We start from the raw sequence: 11710 nt of genomic DNA, 5'->3' as shown, positions 1-11710 counted from the left end.
CCAGTTGGTGAGGCCGCTACCGGATCGACCTCAACTGCATCCAAATCGACCTCCGCCGCCTCCAAATCGAGCTCCGCCGCTGCCGAATCGAGCTCCGCAGCCTCCAAATCGAGCTCCGCCTCCACCTCCCATCCGACCGCACGCTGGACGCCGAGGCCGCTAGCCGCCCGCCGCCCGCCAGGCCGGCTGCTGAGGGTGCACGCCGGACGGAGCACGCTAGAGGCCGCGCGGCACGGCGCCCGCCCACGCCTGCCGCGGAGGGCGCCCAGCCCACGGCGCGCGCCGGAGGGCAAGCGGCACGCCGGCTGCCCACCCCGGCCGCGGAGGGCGCACGGGGCACGTCAGAGGGCAAGCAGCACGACACCCCCCACGGCTGCCGCGGAGGGCGCACGGCGGGGTGGCCGCCCACGCCTGCCACGGAGGGCGCGCGGACGCTGGCCGCCGGACGCGCCCTTCCCCCACCCCTTTCGGCGGTGGCGGCAGGGAGCAGGAGAGGAGGCGGCGGCGGGGAGCCGGGGCTCGAGGAGGACAGGAGGGGGCTAGGGTTAGAGTCGGCTGGCGCGGCTGCGTCTGACTCGGCAGCGGAGGCGGAGGCCGGCGCGCGGGATTACGGCGTTTGCGGCCGCGGCGAATTTTTTTGGTATGTTTCGAACCCGGCGCGCGGCAGAGGGCGGGTGCGCGCGGTCGGCGGCTCGTCGCTTCAACGCGTTGCAGCAGAGGATTCACGTCCGTTGGATTGAGTTCTAGCGTGTTTTGTGCCTTTGATTTTTACAGTGGAGAGATTTGGGGTACACATTGTTTGGTGCAGTACCGTTAAACCATCTCAGCGGGGGGCGCAAATGTCGGTGGACGTAGCATAATTCAATCCGTGCATGGATTCCTTGAAAAGAATGACATCTCAGGCGTGACGCAACTGACCGTGCGGGTCCCACACTCCGGGCCCTCCGCCTCTGCCCACATCAACTGACCGAGTGACCGAAGCCTTCTTTGGGTATGTTAGAAAACTAGCACGCACGTATTCCGAAAAAAGAATTTCACATGTACGAAGTATTAAATGAAGTTTATTTGCAAAATCTTTTTAGGTATGGGTGTAATTTTTCGCGACGAATCTAATGGTGGTAATTAATCGATGATTTGCTACAGTGAGACTACAGTAACTATCCTCTAACCGCGCGGTCAAAGGCCTCATTAGATTCTTCATGACTACTAGCGCATGGGTTCTGAAGTTGGTTTTGTAAACTGACTTTATTTGACACCGTAATTAGTGGTCAAAGTTGTTACTATCGCTATAATTAGAGCACAAACCAAACAAGGCCCGACTGACCCATCCGTGCGCTGCTCCGGCTCTGCTCACCTCACCGCCCCGTCTCCCAACAAACAGCGGCGGACCAGAACACTGCCCGTCTGCCCGCCCGGCGCCGGCGGCAGGCAGGAACGGAAGAGAAGAGTCGCGGTCGCCCGCTCCGATCGACGCGCGGGGGTCCTCCAGTCCGCCGGCGTCAACTGCACCCGCCGTGCAGCTCGCCTGCCGGGTTCGCTTCCTCTCCCTCCCTCCCTCCCTCCCTCCCTCCCGCTTCTCCCGTGCCCTGCTTGCCTGCCCTCAGGAGTGCCTGCCCTTGCCGATTTTTCAAGTGTTCAACCACCATCCTGCTTGGGGGACCCCATGGTGGAGTTCTCGTCATAGCTACCTTTGACCCTCGTACCACCCAAGTAACTTAGCCAGGCTCTAAATTCGTCCCTGATGTAGTACGAGAAACCGTTGCCTCCACATCCAGTGGCGTTTCTTTAGTCATAATAAAAAACATAATAATAATCAGTGTTTAAGAAAACGTTTGCGAGTCAAAGTTGTGTCTGTACTATGCTTCGCAAAAAGTCAATCCACCTGCGCATCTTCAGCCAATACTACCTCTCAGTCCATAAAGTTTCTGTTTTTTGGTCGCATATGGGAAAACGTTGCCATGAGAAATATAGCAGTGTGTTACCACTAAGGATGCAAGTGGGTACCCAACAACGTTTTTTTTTGTTAGCTAATTAATTATAATGGTATGCCACTCTAGTTAATTTTTTTCTCCCAAATGATTTATGCAGAATGTCATTCTAGTTTATTTTATCAACATTTTTGATCGACTGAATGACCCAAAATATATATAACTTGCTACCCATCTTCTATGGTTGTGTTTCCTTTGTAATTTCAGCTTCGGTTCCTATAAGGGATACCTCGTTGGATTGCACTGGCCTTCCGCTTCTGATCATTCACATCCTCTACTGCAGTGGCAATCAGCAAGTCCTTTTATTCCAGGAAACAAATATAGGAAATATCAATGCACAGGTTCACACTGAAACTCAGATCAGATAGACATTGATATTCATTCTACTCATAAGTACTGTGGTCCATACGTTCATTGGTGGCTCTAGTTATATCCTTGCACTGTTCAGTTCGATTACAATGGAGGCGACGTCTGATTCACGTTGTTTTGTATGTTCCCTGAAAATGGAATCATTGTGTATATGGAATATGAAGCAAACTGAGTTGACTTACAGTGTCTAATAGTTACTTTACCGGAAGTTTATGCTTGGAATTTCTTACAGATGCACTTTAGTTTGCAGAATCTGCAGGTGCAGCCAACATGGAAACATACACCACGGATGATGCGCTTACAGTCATGGGGTTTGGGAAATTCCAAGCACTTGTCCTTGCATATGCAGGCATGGGTTGGGTTGCAGAAGCCATGGAAGTCATGCTATTGTCATTTCTTGGACCAGTGGTGCGGGAAGAGTGGAATGTCTCTCCCCAAGATGAGAGTATTCTATCGAGTGTTGTGTTTGCTGGTATGCTAATCGGAGCCTTTACTTGGGGCTTTATTTCCGACAGATATGGAAGAAGGTAAGGATTTGCTCCACCAAGCTCTTAATGTTTCCATTTCACAAGCCTTGACTTCTTAGGACAGACAGGAATAAGATTATGATATAGCAGATATATTGGCAATGGAGAGATAGATAACTCGCCCTCCCTTGGAGGCTCTGAGTTGTTAAGATCTCTTCTATTGCTTAATCCTAATAATTCTGCCGAGCTCGTTAAGTAGCCGGCTCTAACAAACAACCTCCTAACAATACTGAATGTTTATCCTCCTAAACAAACTCTAACCAAATATCTAACTGAACTCCTAGCCCCTGGATGACGCTGGCTGGGACTTCTTCTTGAGCCGAGTACGCCCATGGGTGATACCCAAGAAAGCGTCTGCAACAGATTAACTCCTTTCCGATCGGCAGGAAATTGGTTCATTTTCCCATTAATTCAAATGTATTGGCTCTACTCACCTAGTATGTCCAAATAAACCAAAGCAATTTTGACAGTGGTGGTGGAACAGGCATTGGTTTTACTTATGTGAGCTCTGATTGGGATCAGTTCACTGAGTCAACAAACCAATGAGCCATTTCAGTTAGCGATCTGATGGATTGAGTCAGAACAGAATAAAAAATGTTAAAGACCAATAAAATTTTCTTATCTTCCTTCTCACTTATAACTCTCTCTTTCTCTTGTCTCTTCTCTACCTGTAAATAATGAAAACCGAGTGGGATGCTAACATAAATGGCCACTGACTAGTTTTCCATATGCACTTTGATAACCACCAGCCCACCAAAACTAAATAGTGATCTGTATGACTGTACCTCCTTGGAGTTGTGGGGATATTAAGTAACTGGTTTGATGCTTTTGAGTAGAGAGTCTAATTTGTATGATTGTATCATGTTGAACTTAGAAAGGTGTAAATTTGACTATCCTCTTTTTAGTGCGATTCTTTTCTATGCTTGATCCTACATGTCAAGAGTAAATGAAATAAACCTTATACTTTTTTTCAGGACTGTTTTATTGCTATCAACTCTGCTTACTTGTGGACTGGGTTTCCTAAGCGCTTTATCTCCTAACTACTTCTGCTTGCTAGCTCTTCGGTTTTTTGTCGGCATAGGAGTGGGCAGTGGGCATGTATTTTCATCTTGGTTTTTGGAGTTTGTTCCTGCAGGAAATCGTGGCACTTGGATGGTTATTTTTTCCTTTTTCTGGACTATTGGCACAGTCTTGGAGGCTTCGCTTGCATGGGTATGACATTTTGTTCCCTTACTGCAAGATTGCCCTTTTTCATCCAAGAATAGTTTTACTAGAGTGCTAACTGTATATAGGAATCTGTTCATGCTGGTCTCTGAAACCATAATGTTTTGTAATGCTTTGTGTCATGTGTAACAATGATGTTTTGTCAGGTTTTGTGCGTCGTGACTGTTGGAACAACCATATTTATCCATTGCATTATCATTAGTAGTTTAATTGTCATTAGTTATGTGGCAATGCTTAAGATATCTGAATGTAAGGTGCCAGGAATTCAGTCAAACTTTGGGTTTGATACAAATGTGCTTCTGATTTTATATTTTATGCTCGCAAAATTTTCATATGAAAGTTGTTGATTTCTCTTTTCTTTCATTTTTTCCTTTTGTCTTTTTTTTTTTGCATTGCAGGTTGTACTATCAGCATTAAGTTGGAGGTGGTTGCTGGCATTAAGTTCACTTCCATGCTTCCTCTTGCTTCCTTTCTTCAGAATTACACCTGAGTCACCACGATATCTTTGTGCACAAAATAGAATGATTGATGCAAGGCTCATCCTGGAGAGAATGGCCAATGCAAACCAAGCAGCTCTTCCTCTGGGAGTTCTCACATACCATGGAGAAACAAAAAATGACTACATTACTAATACTTCTGAGGATGAACATCTTATTCCAGTCAGGGAGAAGGAATATACACCTGTGAATGCTGTTAGCTCCAAATCTGGTGCTATTGCTGCATTGCACAAGCTAGTATCACATAACTTGCTCAGATCAACTCTTCTTCTTTGGTTTGTTTATTATGCAAGTTCCTTCGCTTATTATGGGATAGCATTGCTGACATCGCAACTAAGTGATGTGAATAAAAGCTGTAGTTCTGATCTGATTTCTGAAATGCACCAAAAAGATGGCAATCTTTACAAAGATACTTTTATCACTAGTTTAGCAGGTAGAATTCATTATGTCCTTTAAATCCCCCATACTCTTTTATTACTGGCTATGGTATATCCCACTTAACTTGTCCGTTCACTTGTCTACCAGAGATTCCAGGTTTAATTTTGTCTGCTCTGCTTGTTGATTGGTTTGGCCGAAAAGCTACAATGTGCTGCCTGATGTTTGCATGCTGTGCTTTCCTTGGACCGCTCGTACTACATCAAAATGAAATGCTTACCACTATGGTTCTATTTGGAGCTCGTGCCTGTGGCACAGGTGGCACTACAGTTTTATGTTTGTACGCTCCAGAGGTTCGTATCAACTTCTTATGGCATAGAGTAATTTTCAGATTATTTCGTTTCTATGCATCCTTCATTGATCTGTTGCGATTGCCATATATCAGGCACTGAAGTAAATTTGAATATCCATCATTCAGGTTTCCTTGTATTAGTTGTTACACTGCCATATGATCAAGAATGAGCAAGTGCTAGCAGTAGTTAGATCTCCCTATGTTACTGGATGAAGTACATATAGAACATATTTTGGGACCCGTTTGCAAAAATTGGTGGCTATGATGTCTTTGTTGCTCTATGCGTGTAATTATCACTCTCTTGGTGTAGAGCTACAACTACTAAGTTGAATTCCAAGTTGTAACTTGCACAAAGGTCATGAAAGACTTGCAGTCTTGCACATAAGCATAACCATGTGCACAAGGCTATTCTTCTAGCTGAAGTGTCCACTTTACAAAATAATCGAAATGCAAGTAGCTTGAGTTGAATACAAGTTCTAGCTCGGAGTTTTCAGCTTCAAAGTTTCTAAATAACACTAGCCTAGCAGCAGAGTATAGCACAGGAAAGTATTTCTGAACACGCATTAGCAGTTCTACAGACAGTACTTCTCGCGAGATAACTCTGTTCTTCTCTGTGCAGGTGTACCCAACATCTGTTCGCTCGACGGGGGTCGGAATCGCAACCGCCATAGGCAAAATCGGCGGGGTTGTTTGCCCTCTCGTCGCCGTTGGCATGCTGCGGAGCTGCCATCAGATGGCAGCCGTCCTGGTGTTCGAGCTGGTGCTGTTCCTCGCCGGAGTTGCCTGCATACTCTTCCCTGTAGAGACCAAGGGCCGCGAGATGGACTGACGCGTGGTGTTGAGTTAAGAAACTTGGGCATCCAGATGGGTCTCTACATCATCATGATTCATCAGTGATATGATATCATCACGATTGTTTATAGGCAGAAATACAACACTTTATACATAACTAGTTAACTAGTTTTTACAAAAGCTGTGAATTGGAGACCTGTGTATAGGGAAATGAATTACGAAAAGGAACAAGCAATGAACAATATTTTTAGAGTTCTAGGGAGGATCCCCAGTCTTACAAGTGTGGCACGGCGAGTCGTTGCTGGGAACCGACAGAGAGCCTGCATTGGTCCGCATCATTTTCTTCAGATCCAACCGTTTCCCAGGATTGATTGCAGCATCCTTGGTTGCAGTTTCTTGTCCTGTCCACTTCTCCATGCCTCTCAGCACCTTCTCCATGTCCCAATTAATCTGAAGCCATGCTACCCAAGTTAGCCTCCCAGGAGTGCTTGTGTTGTGTTGATGTGCTACTCTACTCTCAAACAACGGATGATATTTGCACTAGTACAGGATTATTATCCAGTACAGTCAGCTTAGGTCATCGCTATGCACTCTCCAGACTTGCAAAACCATCTCATTAGGTGAAGGAAATCTATATTTATATCTATTTCTAAATCAACTATGGTTTCCACCTAAATTTTTAGTTTGATCCGTTTGATTTGGTTCGTCTCGTATTATTTGGCAGGTGGGCCTTAGTTCATCTCGTATGCGATTCTGTCCACGATTCGATTGTGTAAATCCCTACAAATTAACGAATAGGCATCAATATGTATCCGCTACTTATACCAATTTTGTCCGTAACAACGTACGAGCATATAATTATCGAGTCAAATAAAGAAAACCTTGTTTTTTTCGCGACCGTGCCTGAGCACGTTTTTCATTAAGAAGAAATCAGTTACAGACACAACCTTATTGCGGCCAAACAGGACTTGGACCACACAAGAACACAAAGGACTAACAAAAAAAAAACACCGAAGAAAAAATACAGACAAACTCACAAACGGCCACAGACAACAGAAGAAACACGGAGGGGGAGGACACTCCAAACAAGCCACCCAAACAAAGGCCACCCGAAGAGCTGGACCTGCACAAAAAATTGTCGCCAACACGAAGCAGGAGATGGTGGCGAAGCATCCACCGAAAAGCACGACCATAGCGGCAAAGCCTAGAGGAATGGCGGCAAAGCATCCGCCAAGCTCGAAGTAACCATAGGTGGCAAAGCATCAACCAAGCAACACGATCACGGTGGCAAAGCATCCACCAAAGTACGGCGGCAACGCATCCGCCAACGATCCACCATCTGCAAGCAAAAGCAGACATCGCAACAGGGCGGCAAAGCATCCGCCACGACCTAGGCTTCCAAGACGACAGTGCATAAATTGGAGCAAGGCAGGTACAAAGGAAGGCGACCAGCCATGGTGGGCACGGTGGGGGAAAGAGCGAATGAATGATACCTCCAAGAAGGAAAACGGCGCCCGAAGGCGTCGCCATCATCGGCCTGCGGACAGGCAGAGGCTTTCGCCTCAGCTCCACCCCAGAGCACCCACCCCAGTGACGACGACTCACCACAAGCCGTGCCGAAATGATGGAGACCGCAGCGAAGAGGCGGAAGGACGATGTCTCCTAGGACAACACAACAACGCCTCCAGCGAGGGGAACGACACCCGCAAGCGCCGTCGTTGTTGGCCCAGCACAGCACTAGGCAGAGCTTTCGCCTGAGATCCTGGGAACTAGACGAACGCCGCTCGCCACGAGCGTCCACCAACGGTAGCGCCAACGGATGGCGCCCCCACCGGCAGAGGAACCCCCACGACCTACGGCGACCACGAGCAGCAGCAAAGGGAAGGGAAACCCCCAACCCGCGGCCACGGGAAGGGGATCCCCAGGCCCGGAGGCCACCACGACGAGAAGGGGCGGCTCGGCGGACGAAGACGCGCGGGATGCAACAACCCGAGACGAGCAGCGATGGCCACGGCCCCGGAGCGGCACCGGCGGTGGCGAGGCCACCCGAAGCCACAGGCGGCCGCGACACCGAGACGGCCGCGACGCCGCGGCACCCAGGCCGGCAGGAGGCGGGGGAGGGCGCAATCCAGCCGAAAGCGGCAAGATCCGGCCCGGCGGACCCCGGATCCAGTGAGGCCGCGGCCGAATCCGACTCCGGCGGCCGGCGGTGAGTCGACATCGAGGGCAAGCTTGGGAGCCAGGAGGAGGGAGGCGGGGGAGGAGGAAGGGGAGAGGGAGGGGGGAGGTCCGGACGGACGCCGGCGGCGGCCCGGGGAGGGGAGTTTGCCGGCGGCCCAGATCGCCCCCCCCCCCCCCCCCCCCCGAGTCGCCAGGAGGAGGGGGGAGGGGGATAAAGAAAACCTTGTGGTCGACATAGGCTTGGATACGTCCAAGTTCGACAGGGGGCGACTCGACCTGACGCGTGTCTCCAGCCTCCATCATAGTGGATGGAGTGATAAGGCGTTTGTAACAAATGCAATAATAATGAGGTACGAAAGGGATGGAACTCTAGTAGTGATAATTTATAGTAACTTAGTAATTAAACTGTACGTGGCATGGCATGATAGGGTTCAAACTTCTTTCGGATGCCTGATCGTATGATAGGAGTGTGCTGAAAGCTAACGTCGGGGAAAAGAAAATTTGAATAAGATAGGGCAAACGCAAGCGGAATCATTGACCCTCGGCAACAGACTACTGATTACACGGCCAGCAGCTCTGTTCGCTGGAGCTGGTGGCTGGAGTGGTGTGAGAGAAAAATACTGTTGGCTTGCTGGTGGCTGGAAGCTGGTGCTGGAGTTGGGTGAGAGAAAAACACTGTTGGGCTGGAGGCTGCTGGAGCTGCCGAACAGAGTGGATGTTTGCAGTTGGCATCGGCAGGAATCAACAGACTACTGAATTGTTTGCAGTTCTCGTTTCGTCCTGTGCGGAAGTCGTACAGTACTTACTGATCATATTTGTTTGATCGCCTAGAAAGAATCGTTGCATACGCAACACGACACGATAATAGATAACACGCGCATGATGAAAGGATAGGTCATGGACAGAGGCTGCTCACCAAACTTCCTATACAGGAGTAGCCCGGCAAATCACGAAACAAGTTTCACACGGCATCACAGTTCACAAACAATTGAACCAATCTTTGGTTTTCAATTTACCAGATAAATATGCTCGTGCGTTACTACGAAACTGTACAAGTATCAAATATGTATAGCTATTTGTGTATTAATTTGTATGTATACCTGCTTCTATATTAATTTGTAGGGATCTGTGTGATCGAGTGGTGGACAAAGAACTAATCTAACTCGCATGCAGTATGGACCAAGGTTTACATGTCGATGATACAAGGCGGACCAAACCAAAATTAAGGTGGAAACGTATGTGATTTAGAAATATAAAAAGAAAATATCAGTGTTTTTACTGCCAGCCTACCTAAGAATACCCTAAGGTAGAAGATTGTTTGGTGAATGTTTACTGGTTCTGAAATTGAAAGGTAAAAGCGAGGACACAAGACATGTATTTAGAAAGTTTGGGCCGCTAGAGTACGTAAATGTAATACCCTATGTTTTGTTTGGGGTTTTGTATATTGCACTCTGCACTTTAAGTTGGTTCTGCCGATTTAGGTATACTTGCTCTCCTTTATATATACTTCAGAAAGAATACTAGTCGATTATAAGTAGAAGTTCTAATAAAATCACATAATAGATTCTAGTAGAATTACAGAGAATTTCATTAAGAATCCGACTTCTTCCTTCTTTACGAAAATCTTACTTGTGCATGCCTGGACATCTATCTCTCCTCTTTACGGAAATCTTAGTTGTGCATGCATGGACATCTATCTCTCCGATGGAAAAAGAAAGAAAAATGAATCGATCGTACGTTCCAGGTGTATGGCGGACCGGTGGTTGAACGTAGCACACACACTGTATCCCTAGACCTCGAGCTCAAGGTCCTCAGCATACGGATACTGATGGCTGGTAGTGGTAGTAGTAGCTGCGATACTAATGAGGCCTTGGAGAGCAACTCCAACACACTTGGTAAAAATTCTAGCTAATTGAAGAAGTAAAAAACTAGATAAAAAATATAAAACTTCAAAACAGATGGAAAAATCAACAACCTCTCCAAATCTTGATTCTCCAAACTCTGAATCAAATCCACGTTAGATCCAACCCCACATGTCAGGGACCCTCCCCATGCCCACGGAGGACAAGCGGCAGCCCTTGCCGGAGGAGGGGCAGCGGCTGTGGCAGCCCTTGTTGAAGGAGGAGCTGCGGCGGCGGCAGAAGCGCGGCTCGTCAGTTTGGGCAGGTGGGCCACCAGCGGAGCCACTGGTCAACGGCGGGCCGGCAGTCGGACAGCCGTCGGAGCTCGTGGCCCTGGCCAAGTTCCACGTCGTCCGCCGCGGCGCGCCACCACGATGGCCTTCGAGGTGAGGACCAGCACCGGCTTGCGATGACGGCAAGACCACTGCCGCTGAATCGGTCGCCGCCGCCGTCAATTCAGCTGCCGTCACCGCCGATTCGGCCGCCACCGCCGCCGACGTCGGAGCTCGGGGAGACGTCGGAGGGAGCTCGGGCAGAGGGGCGAGGTGCGAGGCGGGAGCAGGCATGTATTTTTGTCTTCTGGAAGACCGAGAATGGCTAGTGAGATAGCTAATGGGGAGTTTTGCATAAGCTGTTCGATCCGGTTTTTGTAGATTTTTCTTTTCTTTTACCTAACCATATCCATTTACCTAAACTTTTGGAGTTGCTAATATCGGGTTGTTTTTAAAAAAGAATATCCGGAACACCACCGGGGTACTAGTAAAAAGTAGGACAACGCTGATCTCAGGTTGAGAAGACCAAATTGCTAACCTGCGCGCCTGAAGAATGGACGAGAATAGCAGTACGAAGTTAGCACTAATCAGGCGAAACTTGTCTCGGGCGCGGACCAGCAGCAAATAAATTCAGAACGTGTCGCGCGTGCCGTGACAACAAACAATTAAGTCCACATCCGCTTGTTTTTCCTTCGATAGAGTCAGTGATCGATGAGTGAAGTTTCCAGGCGCAACGATGAGAGGCCAGCAAAATTTCGCACGTCATGATCATGGAAATGCGTTTTTTTTCATAAGCTTATAATTTTCTTTTATTTTGCCCGTCAGCATACAGATTTTGTATGGATCGGATTGATACTGCTAGGTGTCTCATCTGTGAAAAGTGGTTCCGTGGTGTACAATAACTTTTTCACCTAAATAATAAAATATTAATATCCCATATGGTATTACAACATCGCTAACTACTGTGCCGTATTAAAGATCTTTTTTTTCCTAATATAAGCACACCACTAATCGTGGAGCAAGCATTATTAATTAATTAGTTAAATTAACGTGGTGGCCTGGCCTCTCATGTGACGGCGGCACCGGGAAGCGAGGAAATCGACAACTGTGGCGAGCTGACGTGACGCGACGCCTGCGCGCGGCGTGGGGCCCACGGCCCCCTGGCACACCACGGCCACGCAGCTGCTGCCTATTTGGTCTCCTCGACCCGCCAACTCGTGCGAGTTCGCGGC

General features: G+C 48.2%; 1 protein-coding gene across 8 annotated transcripts; it reads left to right on the top strand.

Annotated features, from left to right (window-relative positions):
• Positions 1–1332: 1332 nt before the first annotated feature.
• Positions 1333–6412, top strand: LOC120690308 (organic cation/carnitine transporter 7-like). 8 transcript variants are annotated; one of them, XM_039972910.1, is made up of 7 exons: positions 1333–1532; positions 2272–2329; positions 2608–2884; positions 3859–4096; positions 4507–5038; positions 5131–5333; positions 5952–6412. In XM_039972910.1, exons 3-7 carry the CDS (start codon positions 2628–2630, stop codon positions 6159–6161), a joined length of 1440 nt encoding a protein of 479 aa, XP_039828844.1. In that variant the 5' UTR covers positions 1333–1532; positions 2272–2329; positions 2608–2627; the 3' UTR covers positions 6162–6412. The 8 variants fall into 8 exon arrangements, with proteins under 8 accessions (XP_039828844.1, XP_039828845.1, XP_039828842.1 ...); XM_039972911.1 differs by having other exon boundaries at positions 2601–2884; XM_039972908.1 differs by having other exon boundaries at positions 2196–2329.
• Positions 6413–11710: the final 5298 nt, after the last annotated feature.

This window comes from Panicum virgatum, chromosome 9N (genome assembly GCF_016808335.1).
Source record: "Panicum virgatum strain AP13 chromosome 9N, P.virgatum_v5, whole genome shotgun sequence".
Classification (NCBI taxonomy): Eukaryota; Viridiplantae; Streptophyta; class Magnoliopsida; order Poales; family Poaceae; genus Panicum; species Panicum virgatum.
Note: the sequence above shows the minus strand (reverse complement) of the source record. Positions and strands in the feature narration are given on the sequence as shown.

What these genes read in the sequence shown, in the direction of transcription:
- LOC120690308 (XM_039972907.1), top strand. Translation starts at nt 2,132, where the DNA reads ATGACCCAAAATATATATAACTTGCTACCCATCTTCTATGGTTGTGTT. An exon ending in TAGGAAATATCAATGCACAG is followed by an intron (nt 2,330 to 2,600) that starts GTTCACACTGAA and finishes GATGCACTTTAG; the next exon opens with TTTGCAGAATCTGCAGGTGC. An exon ending in TGGAGGCTTCGCTTGCATGG is followed by an intron (nt 4,097 to 4,506) that starts GTATGACATTTT and finishes TTTGCATTGCAG; the next exon opens with GTTGTACTATCAGCATTAAG.